The sequence below is a fragment of the Aotus nancymaae genome, unplaced genomic scaffold (assembly GCF_030222135.1).
Source record: "Aotus nancymaae isolate 86718 unplaced genomic scaffold, 86718_ANA_hifiasm-v0.15.2.pri h1tg000046l, whole genome shotgun sequence".
NCBI lineage: Eukaryota > Metazoa > Chordata > Mammalia > Primates > Aotidae > Aotus > Aotus nancymaae.
Window position 1 is genome coordinate 8,412,765 of NW_026988460.1, and position 24,311 is coordinate 8,437,075.

Genomic DNA, 24,311 nt, shown 5'->3' on the forward strand with positions numbered 1-24,311 from the left:
CAATGAAGCAAGAAAACAGCACATTTCTTTGATTTATCCAGATTGACTGAGCACATTTAATAAATTAATTGGGTAAGTGCTCAACTATCCATTTCAATTTGTCTGGGTAAATACCTGTCCCCGAGGCATTCTCCACTTTTCTAAGCCATCACGGTGCAATTTACAAAATGGTACACTGTGGCAAAAGACCATAAACACCACCCAGGGGGTCGGAAAAAGTAAAGGCACTAACCCCAGAGCCATATTTATCAATGGGAAGCCTAAAGAGAAACGAAGGGAGAAGCAGGTTTTTAAATAAGAGTTTTCAAGCTGAAAGTTTTTAAACAGTAAGTATGCTTGACACATCAAAGTACTTCACCTTTAAAAACCCATCCATATCTCACAATATCAAGAACACATTACCGTAAAAAAGGGGCGCCCACCTCCAAGACGACCCAATTTTTATAATAAAATGACACTACAATCAGTTCTGTAAATTGTAGCATATTATAACAATGGTCATATTAATTATTCCTTATAATATTTTGGAAAAAAGAGTAATATAATGACTATTTTATAGATGATGATTTTAATAAAGCAACTGTGTGAGCTGACAACTGAACCCAAAACTAGTAATTGGAGGGATGAAGAGTGGCATCTACTTGAATTCTAGCACAGAGTTCTTCAATGATGTTATGGGCCATCTAGAAATTGTTGCCTTAATATAGGAAATACTTGACCTGCATATATTTTGTGAAGACATATAAAGAGATGAAATGTGAACATCATCTCAAATAGAAGTGCATAAAGTTAAATGGAATATTATACAACTGTGAAAATGGGTCACTTTTATAAACATGGATGACTCAAGCAATAGTACATAACAAGGAAAATTTAAAAATTCAGTTAGATATCATTTATGTGAAGTTTTAAACATAGTTGAGGTTTATAATTTTCAGACCTTTTAATATATACATATATTTTTATAATTATTTATATAATTCTAATATACCATATAATTATATAGCATAATGCATTAATAAATAATTATTAATTATACACTAAGTGTATTTTAAAAGGTCTGAAAATTATAAACCTCAACTTTAAGATATTTTAAATCTCTCATGGAAAGAGAGTAGGATGTGCTTAGGGAGCCTACACTGGGAAATTTAGCATTTTTCGCTTTATTTCTTAAATTTATAATTATATGCATGTTCATCATTATGCCCTATTGTATGTCTGTATCATTTTCTATATCTGAAATAATGCATAATGAAGTATTAATGGCTGAGTAGTAAAGAAAAGGGGTGAGTTTATAAGTTTAATCTGTACTGCTCAAAGTAATATTTTATCATTTGCTACATTTATAAATCAAAGCTTTCTCACTTGTTCTTTTTTCCTTCACATAGGAATTTCTCAGTTTTTAAAGCAACACTTTTAATAAAAAGACTCGAAGAAATTAAGAGAACAAACTGGAGGTCCCAACTCTTCTCTTTTGAACTGGAGCAAAATTAGAAAGAAAAAGCAATAACATCTTTTTCATTTATGGCAGACTTCTGCTGTTGGTTTTTGTTTGGTTTACTTATAAAGTAACTCTTATGATCCTTCCCAAGACAAGTCCCTATCTGCATGAAAATTTTGCGTTACCATGTCTTATTTTGACTTTAAGTCTACCCTTAAGATTTGAATTTGAACTAGGAGCACTAATAAACCTTTCATCTTATTCCATCCCAAGTCCTAGAACTATAGAAATTCAGAAAAGCAAGTAAAATAAAGGAAAAGTGTTCATTCACACTCTTTACGAATACTCTGAAACAATATGGTCTGCAGGCCAGCATCATCACCACGTGAGAGCCTGCTGGAAATGCAGAATCTAGGGCCCTACCCCACATCCTGAATCAGAATCTACACCTTAATAAGATTTCCCAGTGTTTAATATGTACATTCAGTAAACACAAGCAGAAAAGAATTGCTCCCTTTTAATTTAGCCCATTTCATATTCAACAACTGATTAGAAAGTCCTTCCTTCCTTCCACCTCCCTTCCTTCCTTCCTTCCGCCTCCCTTCCTTCCTTCCTTTCCTCCCTTTCTCCCTCCCTCTCTTCTCGGTCAGTAAAAAACATTTACAAAGTGTCTATGTCAGGCAATTTTCTATGTTCTGAAGTTGTGATAAAAGGTCCCTGACTTCAGGAAGCTCACATTTTTGTAGGTATTTTTTTCCCCTAGTTTCCTAGTTTCTGTTCCCACTTCCACCCTTCTGTCTAATCCCCAGGCCTTAGCCATGCCTTTCAAGCAACAGCATAACGAAAACAAATTGGATTTGGAACCAACTGCTCATTAGTTTATCAGTTGGTCACCTACAGCATGACCATGGCAAATTCCCTAACACCTCTGAACCTAAGCTTTTAACATACAAAATGGAGAAAATGCCATTTATCTCATAGGCTTGCTCTTCAATTTTTCAGACAATGTATGCAAAGCTCTCAGCTCAATGCTTCCACTGGGTAGGGATTCAACAAACGGGCAAATGCCATGGTTAGTATGGGAAGAGGCCCCCCATCAAAGGCTGCAAACCCATCTGTCCCCTTTGCTTCTCTTTTATTCCATTCTCATCAAGCACATGTTGGTCCTATGTTTGATTCAATGCTTTTAGTCCTCTCCTTCTACATGGAACGGACTATGTCTTTCACATATGGTTGAACCACATTGGTACCTTCCCTAAGAAGTCAGCAAAACATGGGATGAGAACACATACTGACCCTTTTAAGGAATACATCTGACAGTAAATCAAAAGTGGGTGGGTTTAATTTTTAAACTGTAAAAGATTTCTCAGTTACTAAGTGACTAAATGCTTACAGGGGAAAAACCTCCTCTAAACACAAATCAGGAAAGATATCATTAATTTCAAACACCTCTGAATGGAGGACTCTCGTGACAAAGGGCATTTGTGTTTTCCTCACCTAAGAAGAGTAGTTTGTATATGAATAAAACACTGTTTAGCTCACGAGTTAGAATGTTTATGGCCTGACTAAGCAGGCCTGATGGCTTCAATTGAAAATTGTGTTTTTGTGTTGAGCCAATGAATAATCAAGGTACAGTGGCTATGTGGAAAATTGTAAAGATAAATAAAATATGGAGAAGCACTTATTCTTGTGTATTTAACAGCTAGGAAGATTTAAGAAACCATAGAGTATGCTGGAATATACTTTATTTCATTAGGTGTCTAAGATCTAAAAGCTATCATCATTAAGTTTTGACTAAAGAACAAAAACGGAAAAGATTTGTTCCATTACATACAAATGTTTCTCATTTTCTTTATTTCAGTCTTTATCACACACACAATCCCCAGATTATTTCACTATGTGAAAAAGCAAAGACTATTCTTTTAAAAATATGTTTCTCCATTTTTAAATATGGTCCAAAATATTAGCGCATTTGTGTTAGCAAACTCTTTAGAGCTAAAATATACTTGCCATAATCAGAAGAATGTTAATTTTCTTTTAACAAAGCAATATAATTATTTTTCTCCTGCCTAATACTATTCATCATTAAATGGAACTCACCCCAGGTGATATAAAATTTCTCAATATCTTATTAAACATTGATTGTTTTTCCTCTTGCTGAAAATATGTGAATTCAAAAAGGTTGTCTTTGTTTAAACTCTGAAATGTGCAAGTAATCTCTGGGCCTAAGCTGCCAATAGTTATTAATATTTTATCCTGAGAGAAAAAATACCTAAATTTCTAAGTATACCTAAGTTCCTAAGGCAAAATACTCATATTTGAGACTGATTTCTAAGTATGTCTAATATTTTCATTTGTATAAGAAATGAATAATAAGGGCCAGGCACAGTGGCTCATGCTTGTAATCCTACTACTTTAGGAGGCCCAGCTGGGAAGACCTCTTGAAACCAGTAGTTTAAGACCAGCCTGAGCAACATAGTGAAAGCTCATCCTCACAAAAAAAAGGTGAAAATTAGCCAGGTGTGATGGAGTGCACCTATAGTCCAAGCTACTCAGGAGGCTGAGGTGAGAGGGCTTGAGCCTGGGAGGTGGAGGTTGCTGCCAGCTGAGATGGCGCCACTGCACTCAAGCCTTGGCAATAGAGCCAGACCCTGTCTCAAAAAAAATAAAATAAAAATCTGAAGGCATATACATGTTCAGCTCCTTCTTTACAAAATATGTGTTCAATAAATCTTCAAATTAGACTCATTTTCTTTACAAGAAACTGTAATCCAACTATCTGGGCTTCATGAACACAACACTCAGTAGTAAAGTGTGACAGATAAATGGCACACTCAGGTCATGAATTTGGGAAGCATTTAGTAGCGAACATTGCCTTTTGGTTCTGCATGTCCATAATCCTTTGTAAAAGTTACAAATTTCTACTTTTACCAAAGAATTTAAAAGCTCACCAGGAACTCTAAGTATCAGAATGAAATCTTTTTGAAATCTGGAAATTATTTAAGACTTCATAAAAGTATATTTGCATACCCAAATCCCATTCCAAAAGGCTTAATGCACTGATCTGGAGCAAAAGAAGAAGATAACCTCATGTCTCTTGGGGCCATATATACCAGCATTTCAATCATGTAACATTTACATCGTGCTCCAGAAGCAGACTAGCCTTGTACCTTTAGCTTGGTGGTAAACGTCAAAAGATTAAACACCTTTGCATAATCATGATGTTGTAACACTCTGGAATAATCCTGTAAGTTCAGTGTTAGCCTTCAGTGTTCAAACACTCATTCTACACAAATTAGAATTTGCTTTTAGAATCACAAGTGAGAAATGGTTTATTATATATATTTCACAAATCTAGTAATTTTCAATAAGCTCTCAACCTCTTAAACTGGTTCGTGTGAAGGTTCTATGTGAACTTGTATCTCTGTCAATAATTAGAGATAAATATTTGGAGTACTGCAATTAGAAGTCGTGGGTTACTGGCCTACTTAAGGTAGTGTACCTTTGATCAGTCTCCTTCTTCTAAATCTTAGTTATATTCTCTACACACAACAGGGACGCTGGCTAAAAAAGGTAGTGTCTGAGAGAATTGGACCAAGCCCAATAAAACATAATGGTGGAGTCTAAGGCAGATTTCCACCTAAAAATGAATTTGAATACAATTTCTTTAAAACAGCTGCATACCCTGAGGCCAACAATTTTTGATTCTTGAATAGAAAGCATAATGTACCTGACATAGGAGATATTTCAAAACTGGTAGTTATTACTTCTAAATGAGGAAAACTTTCATTGTTACATTCAGGAAATAAACTAAAACATCAATGGCTGAGGGTATAAAAATCACTGCTTTCTAATACAAAGAACAAACTATGTTTGAGAGAGAGAAACAGAATGAATGTGTGTGTGTGTGTGTGTGTGTGTGTGTGTGTGAACACAAATTTGTATAATAATGAGTTAAATCAGCAAAAAAGCCTAAATTCTAAAGGTCAAACGGTGCTTTTCAAAGTAATGTAAGCTCCACGGGATAATGACAATTTCAATCAGTGTTGAAATTCTACCATCAGGCACCATACTTACATACTTTAGTAATCTAATTCTGTTCTCTACCCTAGCCATAACTAACCTCCACACAGTCTTCATTGACTATGGTCATCCATATTGTCGATAAACAATCTTAAAGATAGGGAATTAATGCATCATTATTTTCCTTTATCTTACTATTGTTATTTAATATATTAGTTATCAGAAATGGCAACCTTTTCCACAAAACCACACCAGTATGGAATAACAATAATGAATATAAACACAGATCTATTTATCATTGGTATAATTTAAGGCAACAGGCTCTAAATGTGTCCTCCGTTTGAACCCACTAATAAGGTTAGACAACATCACAACTTGAAATTGAAGCTAACAAAACTAAAAATAAATGACTTCCAGTAGTTTCAAAAATAATCCCCAAATAAAATTCACCTCACAGTTGATTACATAAAGCTATTGTCTTTCAAATATGTACTCGGTCACACAAAATCTGGTCCCGACAATGGACATACAAACAATATTCTGGAGAAAAACAAACTTATTTTAAACCTCAACGTAAACCGTATTTTAAACCTCAACATAAACAAATGTGAAAAGAACAAAATAACTTACTAAAACATTGGGAGAGGGCTGGGATTTGGGCCTAGGAAATATGCCCGCACTAAACACTCGTTAAATCAACAGGCAATACTTTATTTGGGGTTTGACAGGAAAATTAGAAATTTAATCACAGAAGCAATTTGTGGTTTTAGATGCAGCTTTCAAGTTAATAAGCAAATGCGTTTGTGTTCAAATGCAATGTTTGTTAATATGTTTACTGAAGTGATGAGAATAATTGCAGCCTTTGAAAGAATGAATGTCTGAATTTGCATATTCAATACTTTATCCAAAAATAACTAGACTTCAGCAATAATTGCTAAAGATCTAAATGAGTTAAAGTTGCGATGCTGTTTTTTTTAATTGAATGTTTAAAATGTGTTTTATGATATAGATTCCCATTTCTCACTCATTGATAAATTTTGAACATACATAAAAACATAAAACAGATTAGAGAGCTATACTGGGATTAAAAACAACTGTTCACTTTACATGGTTATAACCTGGTTCATATCAATCACGGATTATCTTAAAATTATTCCATGGAGTGTTACAGAGTTTTTCCTTATTGCCTTCCCTGCAGCCATCTTAGCTTTTCCTGGTACCAGCTCTTCCATTCTCCTTTAAAGAAGCCCTCCTCACATGACCCTGGCCTGGCCAGTCAGATATTCTGTGTCTCAATTTTATTACTGGATAAGAATGTGAATGTGACCCAACTTGCGTTTGATCAGTACATGTATATCCTTTCTCCTTGCCCCAATGAAAAAACACAAGAAAAAGAAACAAAAAAATATGTGATTTTGTTATACTATCACCTTTAACATCTAAAATCTAACCTTTGTGTCTCTGCTGGGTATTGACTACTGACAGGATTAGCTTCATTTTTATTTCATATTTTTCTGACACCATTTGGAACTTTTGATGACGTTTATGAGAAAGACACCCTACTCTTCCAGTTGACATTTTGCAGAAGATATGAGTAGCCTGGAGTTCCAGGAAGCCATCTTTGTCACCTCAAGGCAATTTGTCTTAAAATGGAGTAAAAGTTAAGACTCATATACAAATTTTAAAGTATCTTATAGAATAAACTATTAGCAACTTCTGACCCTGTGATCCTTCATGACATTCTTGACTCCAGAAATGTAACACAATCCCAAATTGTTATTTGTTTTTCCCCTTATTCACTTTATACCACTTTTTTCATGCCACCAATTGAGCATTCACTATTTTGCTAGGCATTTGGAATGTAAGAATGAAGAACACACTGTCTTCACCTTTAAAGGAGTTACAGCCTACCAGGGCAATATGACTTCATTTTGATGAGCTTTATCATACAGGTAATGCAATGGTTGGGCACATTGTTTGAGCAGAGAATCCAGCACTAAAGATGTCAAGAAGGCTTCCTGGGAGAGATGATAGTGCAACCAAGTTTAAATTGCCCTGTAAGAGGTGTTATCTACCTCTGTTTGCCTCAGGCACTACAGATATTTTTTAGTGATTATGTTTTGTCATCATTCCAACATGTGGCTATTTCATTACTCTTACTGGCTGACTGTGGGTGTGGGGACCAGAGCTCACCAGCTAGAGAAGCCAGGATGTAGAAAGGAGTTGAACTTGAGGATGAACACAGAGAACTGGACTTAGAAATCTGACAAAAAGGATGTTATTTTTGTAAGTGCCAAAATAATTTAGAGGAACAATAACTCGTCTTGCTTTGAGGCATAAAAGTAAAATAACAATGACATCAGATCTTACATAGCAGTAAGAAATATGTAAAGGACAAATTGCATATAATCAAAATTATGCTTAATAACATGTCATATATGTTTTATATTATCATATAGACTATATAGCATATAGCACATATAGGTACTATATATTCTAAAAATGAAATAGTATATAGAATTGATAGCATACACATAGTATATATACATAGCCAAATACAGTACTATGTACAGTACTCTGTGTGCCTAGATATATATTACTATGTGTCAATACATAGACAAAACAAACTCAGACTTCCCTTCCTTACATCCACCCTTGAATAAATGGTTAGCAGAAATTAGTGTATTATTTTATTTTCCCTTTCTTTGTCATACTGAATACATTTAGTTGACTATCAGTAAATTTAAAATGTGCAGGATTTGACTCCATTATAGAGAATCATGTTTAAGGGCCACTGTGGCCAGGAAAGACCTCCACTTTGCAATGATGTTTAGCCCTTATAACTTCTGTATCCAAGATTCCTTACACTCTATGTATTAAAATTGTTTACCTGCTCCCATAGAGCTGGAAGAGAATAATGTTCTGTTTACTTACTTATAAAGAGAGAAAAATGAAGGAGCATTTATAGAAAAGAGTTGTGGGCCCAGGAGTCAACCTGAAACATTCTGCAAGTCTGGACATGTTCATCTATACTGTCAAATACAGTAGTAACTAGCCACATGTGACTACCAAGCTCTTAAAATGAAGCTGCTGTGACTGAACAACTGAATTTTTAATTTAACTTAATTGATTTAAATTTCAAGGGCCACATGTGGTCACTGGCTGCCATATTGGACAGCACACCTCTAAGTCCTGAGCTGGACTATGAGTTGGAAACACAAAGCCCACATGGGCCACATTCAGACTTAAGACTTAGCTTCTTTCGTCTACATTATGTTTTAAAAGAAAAACAGTTAACACTAAAATTAGAGCGATTCCAAAATGAAAATATCTAAATTTTAAAACTCTCTTTAAAAGCTTTGGTCATACCAGGCCATTCTTTACAAGATCCTAGATGGTAACAATTGGCCAGTACTGAGAAGCAGCTGTGATCATGTAATGATAGCCTTAGGGCTGAATGATGAACAGCTTCCAGCCATTATTCAATATATCTATATGTTCTTCAGGCAGGCCTTCCTCTTTCAATGTTATTATTTGCCTGGTCCCTGTTGTCATGTACCTATTTTACCCCAATCTCACCGAAACATGTGGCCCCTTTAAATAGCATCAGCAGCAGCAGCCAGGGATTCTCCTATTTGTGGTCTTTCATGTTAGCATTAGTTAGTTGGACATTTCTAACCCCACAAAAAGTAGAAGAAATCTTTCTCATTTAGAAAAAGTATTAATACTTCCTCAGGGTAACCTCTTTCAGCACTATCAGCAATTACAATGAGACTGAATACTAATTAACCTTTAAATATAGGCTTTGGGGCTCAGGCAGGGAAATGCAAAAAAAAAAAAAAAAAAAAAAGAATAAAATTCTCAATTAAATCCTAAGACAAGTAATTTCTCTTGAGAATTTCTGAACTTTTGGATTTTTAATGTGGCCAATTAAGAGTTCTTTTTACCCAATGGCATAAAAACAAAGACAAGATCACCCTTCAGACAAGTTGGCATCAGTCTACAAGGCAGGCTTTGGGATTTCAAAGGACATTCTTTTACAAGATTCTTTAACTTTATTCTGAATTTTTAGGAACATGTTTGCATTGCTTTTAACAAGTGGTCTCCCATGACTCCTTAACATTCCTCCTTGGCTGCCTCTCTATCTATCTGCTTATATTTATCATTATATATGTTAAAAAAAACCCTTTCTCTGACTTCAAGTAAAAAAATCCACGACATTCTTCCTTTTTATGTCCTCAATGTCATTATATATTGATGGTATTTATTTGTGATTTTTGAAAGACAATAAAAATTAAGAACAAGCATATTTTATTCTGGACCATTTTAAAGCATAATGTGAAATATTACCTAGTTGAATATTAAAGTTAAAAGGTAGGGAAAAAATAAGGCCAAAAATAAAGGTGTCATCTAAAAAGATAAATTTGTCATTACAACCCACATTATTCCAAACTCCATTTACTGCAGTGGCACAATCTATTTCTTATTCAGATGACATGAATAACAAAAGGTTGTTTCTGGTTAAAACAAAGTCTGATATTTCTTAGAGTGAAAAGAGCTTCCCTTGTGCTTTTCTAGGTCTCAATTTCTAGTGGTCATAAACCTTTAGCTTAAGTGAAATCTTATATTGGTTAGAAATATTAACTTTAGAAAATCTTTAAAGTTATAATGAAAGTATCTGCTGTATTTAGCTACCAACCAAAACTGTCAAACAATAACAAACATGTTAAATTTCTTCATTTATCAAACTTAAAACTAATAAATCAACCCAAATCACACATCTCCTAGTCTCAGTTACAGATTTTGTTTAAATTGCAACATGTAAATGCTACAATGATATCCCAGGATGTAAAATAAAACAAGAATCATTATACAAACAGTGAAACTTCTTTATCAACATTTTATATGTCACCAATTTCTTTAAATACAGACTCCATGGCATTTCAATAGATACCTAGTATATAAAAACATAATTACTATACAAGGTTATTTTGAATATCTAAGCTCAAGACATTTGGCTATTTGAAAAAACTATACAAACATAATTAATCTATTCATTTAGAAATACATTCCTATATGACTAAGTCTTATATCTTGACAATTTTTCAGCTGAACACATTTATCAGCAAATTATTCGTAAGATAAACGCCAGGAAATACAACTTTACTGACAACAGAAAAACAGCCCACACATGAGTCATTCACATGGCTGCTTTATCTTATTTGCAACTATATCTGTGAGAATAATCTTTCATCTCAGGGAGAAACAACAGATGCATTTAAAAGGTGTTAGAATGCCTTACAAAAATGCTGGGAAAAAAAGTTTCCAAGATAATATCTTATTAAGCTGATCTGTTCAACTCTCCCCAAAAGAAGAAAATATTTCCAGATGTTACATATGTTTATGTCTGATTAAAGGAACTAGTTCATAAAATAGTTTCTGGCTTTTTTAATGATTTTATTTAATAATTTTCCTATTTTTATAGAAAAAGGTAGAGGCAGAAGAAAACTTTTTCTCATCTTTGCCTAGTCTAACCAGTAACCTGGAATTATAATGTTTATTTTGTTGAAGTATATAATAGGGCCTCAAAAAATATGTTGTTAAATATTGTTGAAAAAGACTGATCTTGATTACTTCTGGAAGCAAAAATACAAAAGACTACCTTCTACCCCAATTCTGACCCAATTTACCAATGACTATTGACTTCGATTATTTGCATAGTTTAAGAGAAAAAGAGAGGTTCAGTAAGATCTAAATTACAACTCTAAACATTTAAAAATTATTAATACTGACTGAAGTTTGCTTGTTCTACGGATTATAGAAAAGGTTTTGTCAAGCAAATCAATAGCATGAATAGGGTTTTCGTAGTAGATGTTCACATTGCATGAAAGAGCGTGTTGTTTTAAAGGTGTCTTGAGTAATTTCTTGCAACCACTTATAAGAATGCAGCACGTAATTTATAAATAATTTATCTCTTCATGAAAGTACATCTCCCAAGCACCCCTAAGAGTAAAAATGGTTATCCTGGGTTATTTAATAATATAAATACTCATCTCATCCAAATAATCCACTATCATCCCCAAAATATCAATAATTTTAACTTAAGGTGGTGGGAGTATAGATTTTTTTTCTATTTTCCTTATGCCTTTCCAATGATGCTTGAAATTTTTCAGCAAAGAGGAACTGTTTATATAATATTAAAAATATAGGCTTTAACTTGATATACATCTAACAAATGAAATATATTTTCTCTTCAAGAATTATTAAAATGACTTTGGTAAAAATATGTTTTGTTTTTCCGTACTTATTGAACCTCCGAGCACATATCCAGTAAAATGGTAAATGAATAAAAGTGGGACACAGAAGTATTTTCTTAACTATGATTTCAAATTCACTTTAAAACACACTTGATTTCATCCCCACAATAAATGTGTTCTTGACAAGCACATGTAAATCCACATTTATAAATTCAACTGCAATATAAATCAATGAAAAGACATTACTTGTTTAAGGTATTCTACCAAGATCAATAACAAATCAAATATATGCACATATATATATTAAATGTTCATATACTGAAACTGTTAAATACATCATACAACTACAGCGTCATTTACTTTTTCTTACTGATGGCATAAATATATTGAAGCAAAAAAAATTCACAGTCATCATATAAGTGTGTTTCTTTTAATTAGAATTTTCAAACTTTTCACTGTACCTGTAATGAGGTGACGGATTGCCTCTTGCTTCACAATTTAAAGTTATTTTTTTATCTTCTGAACCCACAGGGAAAATGCTGTTGCTTGGTTCTTTGATAAACACAGGGCCTTGTAGGAGAAGCTCACCTATACGGGTGGGAGACATCCAAAAAATAATAATCAGTAAAAGGTATTACAAAAAGCTACATTCCACTATTGAAGAAAACAAGCAACTAGTAAAAATCCAGTAATGCTCCATTTGTCTACAAAGTAAAATGCTCTGTGGGCATTGTTTTGTTAAAGGGAATCAATTAAACCGCTCAGCAGCATAGTAACACCTCCATGAGAACTAATGTTGGTATGAAAAATATTGCCATATTAGATCACTTCATATTGCAGTAATTACTTTTTATAACAATAAACTACACCTAAGTGTAAATTGTGAATAAACTATTACACCAAGTCTTTTCTGTCATAGCCTCTTTGCCAAACTAAAGGTGAATTTGAAACTAACTGAACACCTGAGTACTTTCATAAAATCTACTTGGCATGCAAACCTTAAGCTTCACAACGTTATATTGCCATTTGGAATTTAAGACACTCAATATTTGCTGGGATGTCCATTTTATCACCAGCAAATTGAAGAGAAGGATACAGCACTGAACAAATTGTCTTTTCAAAGATGTTTCTACTTTGGCTAAGAGAGCTTGAACATGCTCTGAGGAGAATTTCTACATACAGACAAAAGAACAAATCTCTCTCTTGTACTATGAGTTTAAAAAAGAACGAGATAACGCCATCACCAAATGCTTATGTGACTGTAGTTGTACAATCATTGCCATAGCATTTCTGAAAACAAACAAATTCACATGGAAAATAAAAAGTTCTTTACCTTCCTATCTTGCTTGGAATGCTCAGCAAAATTGCAGAGGAGTTTCTATTAACTCAGAGAGTAAATAAACAGACTAAGAGACAAAGAGTCCATGAATAGTCAGACAAAGAAGATGAGACCAAAAAGCAGCAAATAAAGTCCCTAAAACAATGAACTGACATTTTGTCTACTTCAAATAACAGTTAACATTAATAAAAATATTTACCATAACTGTAACAACAGTAAAATGATAATATGATTAAAATCATTGAAATGATAAAAACAGCAGCTGCTAAAGCTGAAATTCAAAAGAAAATTCTATGTGCCCAAATCTGTTCATTAATCCTCAGAATATTCTGTGAGGTAAAGCCATAATTATTCCCAACAGAAGACAAATGCTGAACCTAAGAGTGGTTATGTTGTCACGAGCAAGTTCACACAGTATTGCAGAATGTAAAACACACACTCTAGTATAATGGATTCCACAGTCCATGCAGGGATAATCTCTCACCCTTTATGTAAAAAATTTGGCCTTGCTCTAGATATGATCTTTGCCCTCAGCTTCTAGGAGGTAATCTATGCCACAGCTGATTGAAATGTCTTTGTTTAGGGTGGGGGCTGGCCACACTAAATCTTAGGGTGAGGCCAGCCACACCCAATAGTCTTAGGTTGGAAACTGGCCACATCAGACAGACTAACCCATGTGATTAAGGGTGAGGGACTTGGGTCACGTGGTATCGGATGATGTGGAGACTGAGCTCAACCACATGTGCAACGGGTCAGTCATGCCTAAATAATGAGGTCTCAGTAAAAACTCTAGACACTGAGGCTCAGTGAGCTCCCCTGGTTGGCCAATATATTCCTTGAGTACTGTCATACATCAGTACCGGGAGGGTCAGATGTCCTGTGGACAACAAAATCTGTGCATTTGAAACCTTCCAGACTCTGCCCTATGTGTGTCTTCCTCTGGCTCATTTTAGTATGGATCCCTTCCCTGTAAATAACATTAACTGTGAGTATAACAGCTTTCAACAATGTTTGTAAGTCCTGTTTGCAAATTATCAAAACTAAGGAAAATTTGGGAACTTCTTGAATTCAAAGTTACTATCAGAAGTGAGGGCAAGCTCACAGCTCAGCTGATTTGGGGCACCTTTGCACCACACCACCACCGAACAATTAGCCCTCACTAATCCCCACCATCCTTTAAGACAGCAGCTTGCTATCCCCCTTAGTCCTTGATCTTTACCTGATCATTACTTTTATCTATCAGGGGAAAATGCCAAAGGAAAAAAAGCTTCTGTTTTGCTTTTTAGGAAAGAGTTTTCCAGAAGAAATTGATTTTAAAATTGCTACTAAGATCTCTAATTTTAAAGAAGCAATATTGCTAATTTCTTCATTTTTGCCCCTCAACCAATTCACTGAATAGAAGTAATAAGAAAAAACAAAAATGACAGTCTGTTCTATTAATTAAATTTATTGTCCTAAAAAGTTGAAAATATTTCTGATGTCTCTTCAGAAATACTTGTAAATGTAGTGAACATTTCCTAACATTTTTCTAGTGTAATAGCTTCTGATTTACTTCTGATAGCATATATTTCATTATTTATCTGATGGGATAGCATCATTTTTCTGACAAATTCTGATGTATGTAGACTTTGAAAGCAGTAATGCATTAACATAATGGTATAACTTTGGAAATAACAGGAACGTTGGGGAGATAAATCAAAACAAGAAAGATTAGTAGAGATAAGAAAGCAGTGGGTTAAATGAAAAAGGCAAAGAGAGGTATTCAAAAAATTTCCTCCAAGTGGTCATAGTAAAAACTCAAATGCCCATCTCATCATCATCTAATAAAAGTCATGTCCCAAGTGATGCTACATGTGTTCTCCAGAGGCCACTATTAAATTTAAATTCATGTCCTTTGCAGGGACATGGATGAAGCCAGAAACCATCATTCTCAGCAAACTGACACAAGAATAGAAAACCAAACACCGCATGCTCTCAACTCATAAGTGGTTGTTGAACAATGAGAACACACGGACACAGGAAGGGGAACATCACACACTGGGGCCTTTCAGGGGCTGGGGGAATTAGGGGAGGAATAGCAGGGGATGGGGGATTGAGAGGGGATGACATTAGGAGAACTACCTAAAGTAGATGACAGGGGGATCAATGCAGCAAAGCACCATGGCACATATATATCTATGCAACAAACCAGCATGCTCTACACATGTATCCCAGAACTTAAAGTATAATAATAATAAAAATATAAATAAAAATGTTAAATTACTAGAAGCATTTTCTTCTGAGATTCTTTTGAGAGAAAGACAACTGCTAATTTGCTAACATTTATTGAACCAGGCACCAAGAACCATGTGCCAGGCACACAAAGCAGCTATTTACATCCTTTGCTTCTGTATCTCAAGCTAACCTGACCCCAGCTCCTGCTCTCTGAGGTCTAGCCACACTGTTCTTGTTCCTGCTTCTCAGATCTGCTGAGCTTTGTGTCACTTCTGGACTCACACACTTGTTCTTCTTGTGTTGTTTTTTTTTGTCATTCAGAATTTAGCATGTCACCTTCTCAGTTTTAATGTGACCATCCACATTTTCCCCATCTAAAGTCATTACACACCCTTCATTTCCACCAGCCACAGACATCAAAGCACATTTCACAACCTCACGAGATCTCCCTACATAAACACTACACATATTTATGTATGTGTTTGTTATTTGTATCTAATTCATTGCTGTATTCTCAGCTCCTAGAACATGATAGATATTCAATATCTGTCTTTTGAATGAATAAGATGAAACAATCCTCGTAATAACTCTATATGAGGCGGATACTATTTTATAGCTAGTGATTGATAAAGCTATGATTTTAATTTCAGAGCTCCTCTTCTCACCTTGCACATGGTTTGGCCTCCTCAGAAGTGAGGCACAGACAGGTGAAATGACCTGACCATAGTAACACAGTTCTTGGTCAAAGACCTGAAATCCACCCCAGTCCTCACATTCTTGGTTTGTTTCCCTTTCCATGAAGCCACACTATTCTCAATATGGTCAGAGGTGAAAATTAACCAAAAGCCTGCTTTTTCAACTTCAGCATTTCCTGATGGCGCTGGAGTTAACAGCCTATGAGGCACATGTATGATCTGCCATCTCTGAAATTTAAGGCTTCTAAAGGCTTTCAGCCCATCAGCAGCCATTTGGGAGCCTCCAATGCCTCTTAAAAAGTAAGTACAAAATAATAATCAAACGTGACAGGTCAGTGCATGCTTCATACTTAGAAAGGAGACAAGGCCACTCAATCTTGCTTCACGGGAATGAAATAGGTGATGAGAAATGCTAGGGTTTCATGTTCTAGTCTCTTGCCAGCAATATAAACTTAAAAGGAATAGATTCTGAAGTCTTTGCTAATCTAAAAGAAATTATCCAACATTTTCTTCAAAACAAATTTTGATCCTCAAAAAGAACCTTGACTATCCACACAGCTATTCATAACCAGTAAAAAGCACCCTGTCTGAAAACAGAAGGGGGTCACTTGCCTAACTAATGGATTCAATATAACATTCAGATTGATGCTAAACTTTACTTTTTGTGACAGGGGCATTTTTTTGATATGCTAGCCTGGCTCCAAAGCTCCATTTTAAGTGTACAACCTAAAATAAAGGGCATATCACATTTCCGAACAGGACTAATAAGTCCCAAAATCCAATCCTAAGGTGTTATTTTTCCCTCAAAGCACCTACAGGCAACAAGGAATAACTGCCTTCGAATGTAAGTACAAGCTTTATGAGCTCCTAAGGTAATGTCACGTAAAAGATCAAACCACAGCCGATCAATTCTAATGATCATACTCTATACAATTTTTATGAAGACTGACAAAGAAAAATAGACAAGGGATTCTGGGCAAGTTGCATTACTTTACTAAAAGAAATGAAATTCCTAAAAGACAATGACAGTATCTGAAATTCCTAGTGAAAAGGAAAACATATCCTATTTTTCCTTACTGATTTATGTCATATCTACATGGAAAACAAAAACCAGCAGTGCATTTCAAAACACAGAGGGTAAATCACAATAGGGTGTAAGGGTAGGCAATGCAACTAAAGGCAAAATTTAAGAGGACATGGATCTAAAAAGGAATATTCCATGCAATTACAAGGCATCAAACCTAAACAGAATGAGCTCTAGCCTGGGTCAAAGAAAGTAAAATCATATGCCGCCAATGAAATAAGATCTATATTCTAGGCTAAACTATTCTATAGAAAAAAAAACTTCTAAAAGATGGAAACTTTTTTTAGAAATGGGATATCTTCTATTTTGGCAATGGTGGTTTAAAGCTGGAAAATGCCAAAGAAACAAGACCAAAATAAAATTCCATTTATATGCTTCCAATGTCAGAGGAAGATAAAGTATTCGATCTTAGAATATTTCATTTCCTTAACAAATATCTTAATGCCAGACATGTGCCACATGCGAAAAACCGGCTGTGACTGATGCTGCTGGTAGTCCACTCAACAGCTATCACCTGCCCTTCTTCCCAGCCCATAGAGTCTGCCTTTCACTGTGGAGAGTGAAAGCTCCAGAGATACTAGCTCTCCAGAATGCTTTGTTATTCTTGGCTGGGAAGCGGCTTAGCCAGGGGAGACTGGCTTATGAGACCACTAATAGCCCAAGAGGGCATATTCATTTTTTAGGGTTGCCATAATGAAGTACCACAGACTGGTGGCTTCCAAAACAGAATTAATTGTCTCACAGTTCTGGGGGGCTGAAAGTCTGTATCAAGGTGTTAGGAGGGTTGATTTCTTCTGAGGGTTGAGAGAGAAGGATCTGTTCCGGGCCTCTCTGCCAGGCTTGTAGATGGCTGTTTTCTCCCTGTATCTCTCTTTATATCATCTTTTCTTTATGTGTGTCTCTGTGTCCAAATTTCCCCTTTTTGATAAGGACACAAGTCATAATGGATGAGGGCCCACTCTAAAAACCCCCTCTTAATGAATGACATTAGCAATGACCCTATTTTCAAATAATAGGGTACTGGAGTTTAAGACTTCAACTTGTGAACTGGGGATAGAGGTGGGGTAGGATCACAATTCGACCTTTAACAAGGGGTTAACCTGCTAAGAGTTTCTAGGAATAAGTCTCTACTCTGATTTTTTTTTTTTGAAGTGAATAAAATGCTGACATTGCTTTCATTCCTTTTTGATATGGAAACTTGCACATGAGAAAAGAATGCTGGGAACTACTGCAACCAACTGAACATCATGAGTGGGAACACTACACTCGTCTCTGTATGTGTGTGTATAAAATACATATTTATATATGTGCATAAATACACACACACACACACACACACACACACACACACAGAGTATGTCACAGAAAAGGCAACCCAGAGCCCTCATATCTTTGAGTTCCTGAGCCAACATAAACCACATAATTCCAAACACCATATGCCGGAAAAATAAACCTCTAATGCATTTTGTCACCTGCAGCTAAAAGCTATACTATAACCAATGCTCTAGAAAAAAAGGAAAAGGTAATATAGCACACTTCAGATGAGAAAGGAAAATAAAATACTTATTAGGAATAACTAATGTGTCTTTTTTCCACATCTGGAAATGTTAGCTAGCAATTAAGTTAAAAGTGCTGGAGTATAGCAGGCACCTGGAGTATGAGAGCAAAATAACACCAATAAAAGTGATGAACACCCTTTAAATTGAGACATTATAGTTCACTACATGATTTTTCTCTATCTTTATTTCCTGTTTTATTCATAAACAGAAATAAAGAAATTGCATGGGAAGTGGCATTCAATAATTAGGGAATTGGAACTGAGAGGGACTGGTTAAGCTTCACAGGGCCTAGAAATAAATGAATGTTCAAGTAAAATAATACTGCTCCCTGGAATGGCAGAGCCCTTTCAAAGCATGCAGATTTCTACCAAGACTTGCATTAATTCTCTGATTGCAACCTGCTTAAGGTAACACAAAAATGCCCACATATATCAAATACAAGTACAAACATTTTGTATTTAAGGTTAAGTATCTTGATTTTGGCACTTTGCTTTAGTAAACTAATCACAGATTTTGATGAAAGGTATTATCTATTTCACTGGACTGATTAATATTAATCTGTAATATAATTCAGTAAGAGAAGAGGACTTGAGAGTACTTTTAAAAGTGCCCAATGTTTTATGTTGATACTTTTTAAATCCAATGGCTATATTTTTGCTTGTTGAAATGTTCTTTGCAGTTGAATGAAATGGTTAACTAATTTATAGTTGTAGTGCAGCAAATAATGTTTTTGGCAGAAAAACAGGGTGGGAGGAGATGGGTTAGAGTCTTTGGAGATTAAAATGTTTTCACAGTATTTCACAGCTTTCTGTACTTAAATTCATGCTATTGTCTTTTTATGAATGTGAGCTTTAATGTTTTTGAACCTCCATGACATCCTTCCATAATTCTCAGACCATAATTATACCTTTCTAGCTAGACAGCTTAATAGCAACTCCACATGATTAAAAAAAAACGTTCGAATGCTATTGGATGCAATATGTAATGTGTACAATACACCAGGATAACACAATCCACGGTCCATTTACCTGAAAAAAAAAAAAAACTTACATTCCCTCTTTCAATTATACTTTCATTGTACATTTTTGAAATGTGCAAATTCACAAGGTACTCACCTGTCATATGAAAAGAGTGCATTAATCAACTCTTTTTATAATATTTCTTTAACACATCACTTTCAAAGGTTTGAATAAAGATGATTTCAATTCTATTATGGAACCCATTATTTCTAACGGTTTCTATTCTTTACCAAAGAGTTTGGGTCAAGGCCTGTTAGGCCCAGACACAATTCCCTTTATGTGTCTTAGAAAGAATGTTTCATATCAAACACTAGTATAAGGTCATTTGTTTCTATGAAAAATAATTATCCAATAAAGAGTTCCTTTTTTAAATGAGTTGTAATGGAGAAGCTATTAAGAACTAATACTAGGCCTGGTGTGGTGGCTCATACCTATAATCACAGCACTGTGGGAAGCCAAGGCAGGAGGATCACTTGAAGCCAAGAGTTTGAGACAAGCCTGGGTAACATAGCAAGACTCCATCTCTATAAATAAATAAAAATTAGCAGGGCATAGTGGTACATGCCTATAGTCCCAGCTACTCGAGAGGCTAAGATGAGAGGATCACTTGGGCCCAGGAGTTTGCAACTGCAGTGAGCCATAATCACACCACTGCAGTTCAGCCTGGGCAACAGAGTGAGATGCCATCTCTAACAACAACAACAAAAAAGAACTAATACTATCTAGCGATTGTATTTTGTAGTATTTTACAGCTGTAATCTCAAAAAGTAGAAAACACCATGATCTCTTCCTGCCCCTACCTTAGTAAGCAGAAGCCAGCATCGTGTTTGTAAATGTCTGAGTGTATAAAACACCATCTACTTCTCTCTCCCCGTTTCTTTTCTTAAGCGAGGTTCCTGATTTTATATTTCCAGACTACAGGGAGGATTAAGCTGGGTTGTGGGGTAGATATGAAGGTGTAAAGAAGCAGAACAGAAAGGACAACTGATATGGGTAGACTTTGTGTCCCCACCCAAAGCTCATCTTGAATTGTAATCCCCATAATCCCCAATGTTTTAAGGTAACTAAATCATGGGAGCAGTTTTCCCTTATGTTATTCTAGTGATAGTGAGTGAGTTCTTACAAGATCTGATGGTTTTATAAGGGACTCTTCCTCGTTTGCTCAGCTCTTCTCCTTTCTGACACCTTGTGAAGAAAGTGTCTTGCTTCCTCTTTGCCTTCTGCCATGACTGTAAGTTTTCTGAGGCCTCACCAAGCATGCTGAACTGTGAGTCAATTAAACCTTTTCCCTTTACAAATTACCCAGTCTCTGGCAGTTCTTAATAGCAGTATGAAAATGGACTATTACAACAACCTTCCTCAAAATGCACTGGAATTATGGAGTGCGGAGAGGTGGATATGTCTTAGAGTTGCCTAGGTTTACTTACATCTGTCATTTTTAATTGATTCATAATTAAAAATGTAATTATCATGATTAATTGTAGACACAGTAAGCATACAACTGATAAACATACAACTGACAAAGTAAACATACAACTGATAAAAAGATTTCTTCAAATAATACTAATCCTTACTGCATGCTGGACTGTTACTTTTTTCCTTTATATGCAATTCTATTCTACTTTATTCTGTTCAATCCGATATGCTTTCTCCTACTTTTTAAAATGCTAGACATAAACTACTACTATGTTAATATCATTATAATATCAATGGTTTCTTATCCCCAATTTGGTAAGTTTTGGTCTAGAAGCCTTCTCTCCTGCCACCAGTACCCCAGATTATTTTAGGAGGGAATGGGTGACAACTGCAAGATATTTCTTTCATTTCCTTTTCTTAGGAATAAAACCAACATTGGCAATGTAAGAAAAAATACAACCACCTTAAAAATTGAAAGAGTATCACTGGGCCCAAGATATAGTGAAGACAAGAGAGCCTTCCCCAAATCTGCTGAACTGCTACCTCTATAGTCTTAGGGAGGAGAAGAGAAACACTGTGTACTACCTATAATATTGGCAAATAAAAACACATTTTATTTTGTTTTGAAAAGCATTGTTTCTTAGTGCCATACAGCATAGAACAAAATCCCTCTTCATTATATATATTTCGTTAATAAACACATGGGCATTCTCAAATGCCAACTTATGAAGGGAAAATAGACATGGAATGGCAGGCCCAGTATTACACACATTGCATTGCAAAATCACCTAATTCTAAGTGAATATTAAGCACTCTGAATAAAAAAATGGTGCTCCTTTTAACCCTTTTTTTTGAGATGGAGTCTTGCTCTGTTGCTCAGGCTGGAGTGCAGTGGTGCAACCTTTGCCTCCTGAATTCAAGGTATTCTCCTGCCTCAGTCTCCCAAGTAGCTGGGATTACAGGCACATGCCACTATGCCCAGCTAAGTTTTGTAGTTTTAGTAGAGACAGGGTTTCACCATGTTGGCCAGGCTAGTCTCTACCTCCTGACCTCAGGTGATCCACCCACCTTGGCCTCCCAAAGTGCTGGGATTACTGGCATGAGCCACCATGCCAGGCCTCCTTTTAATTCTCACTGTTTTCCTTAATAATGGACAGATTGTAAATAAGTAATCCTCAAGGCTGGAGGAAGAGTTAGATAGAAATCTCTCTACACTTTTTGGGTAGCACCATTTTGGAAGAAGCATTTGGTAGTATGTGTGAGAAGCTATCAAATTGTGAAAGAAAGTCTGAGGAAACTCTACTCTCAATTCTTTCATCCATCCTTCTTCATTATCTCCCTTGTAGTAATCCTTCCTCATTCTGAATGCCTAGAAAAATGTTTGTGCATTTTACTCAACCCAATATCATTATCCTATAATATATTACATTTACTTGTTTTTCATTCTTATCATCCTCATCCCTGGGCTTTATATTTTGAGAAGATAGTGACCATATTTAACACACACTTCTTCTAATCTCTTAGCATACCTATTATATATATATATTTCAGGGGTGTGTGTGTGTGTGTGTGTGTGTGTGTGTGTGTGTGTGTTGTATGAAAACTTAGTAAATTAGCATTTGGCTGGGAATCTCCCTGGGTCTGTAGGTGTGTGTACTCATGCATTATTGCAGACGGTTTTGATTTACAAAATGGTATAGTTGATCACACAAAGACTTCGGATTTCCTGACACAACCGTAATCAGATACACTTATCTCTAACTGCAATGTATGCATCCAACTGTAAAATAATTCATTATACAAAAATATTAACATATAGCAGAAGTGAATTTGATGATGGTGTCTATGATTCTTAATGAAACACCCTGACTGTGTCCTTACAGAGGCATCTACTGTCATTAGGCAGTTATTTCTGCGAGGCAGTTTGCAGATCCTTGGTCACCTATGCCCCGTGCACTCCCTTCTGAGTACCAACAATACAGGTACAAGACAGGAGTAGCTTCACAAAAGTATATACAAAAATAGCACTTTCAACAGCAATAACACCCTAATAGTAATCTTTTGCAAACTTTGGAGTGCTAAAGTCCCATTTCTGCATTTTAATGACTTATTTGAAAGTCACAGCTGCCTGAGACATTAAAACAAAATGAAATAAAAATGCTGAGTTCTGCTTGGTGTTTCACTACTCACATCTCTAAGAATGTTTACTGTGGTTAAAGTTACCTTCAAGAAGGGTCAGCATTTGCACAATTCTAACTATTCCCATGGAATGAATATTTTTACAAAACATCCACAAATCCATGAGAAATAATTTTGCAAACTATGAATTTGATTAACAAATAATCAACAAGGAATTCTTACTTTAATCTCAATCTTCTAAAGTTAGGATTCAAATCAGTCACCTGCTGGCTGCCTGTACGTACTCCACATCTCAGTTCCTTCATCTCAATTTGAGCTTTGGGTCTGCTTTTCAGATAGGACCTGGGCTAGTTTGTTTTTTCAAGTTTTTGCAAATCAGAAATTCTATAATCATATGATATGTATATGACCTATGATAGATACTGGGAATTTGGGTTTGCAGAGCTACATGTTAGTGGCTTTTGGGCCAAACCTATCTTGTACATTTCTTAAATTTGGATTAAAGAACTGCAGGGGAAGAAAAACACTTCCTTTAAATTAAATGGCTTCATTTTTTAAAAATCCAGAGATTTAGTCATAAAGTCAAATTTCACCTTCTTACAAACAAAAAATCAAAGGTCTAGCAATCTTCAACTCAGCAATGCCATATAGATAGAGCACAATTTCCAGATTCATAGACTTCAACCCTACAGGGAGTAAGACATTCATGGTTTTCAGCAAGAAATTCACATATAATTACTTGCAAAATAACTTTGTTTACCAAATAACATATCATGGATTGATTCATGTCATTCTTCCCCCTGGCATTTTTTTTTTCTTTAGCCTTCAAGGCATAACCCCATTTTATCAGAAATTCAATTCAACACATCTCTACAAAATGTAAGATAAATACATAAATTAGCCTGGCGTGGTGGTGGGCCTACAGTCCCTGCTATGTGGAAGGCTGAGGCCAGAAGATTGCCAGACCCAGATGTTCACAGTTAATAGTGAGCTATGATCTTATCACGACACTCCAGCTTGGGTGACGAAGTGAGACCCCCATCTCGAAAAACAAAGAAATGAACAAAAATAACATTTTATAAAACGTGAAAATTATATAAAATTTGAATTTTAATGTCTATAAAT

The 24,311-nt window shown here is 35.3% G+C and overlaps 1 protein-coding gene across 2 annotated transcripts in view; it reads right to left on the bottom strand.

The window, feature by feature from the left end:
- The window catches only part of CNTN3 (contactin 3), a 332,828-nt gene that overhangs the window by 211,435 nt on the left and 97,082 nt on the right, over window positions 1-24,311 (bottom strand). For both annotated transcript variants that reach the window (XM_064361917.1, XM_012477072.2), the window contains one exon: window positions 12,183-12,309. In XM_064361917.1, the coding sequence (XP_064217987.1) occupies window positions 12,183-12,309 (127 nt within the window). The remainder of the gene's footprint in view (window positions 1-12,182; window positions 12,310-24,311) is intronic.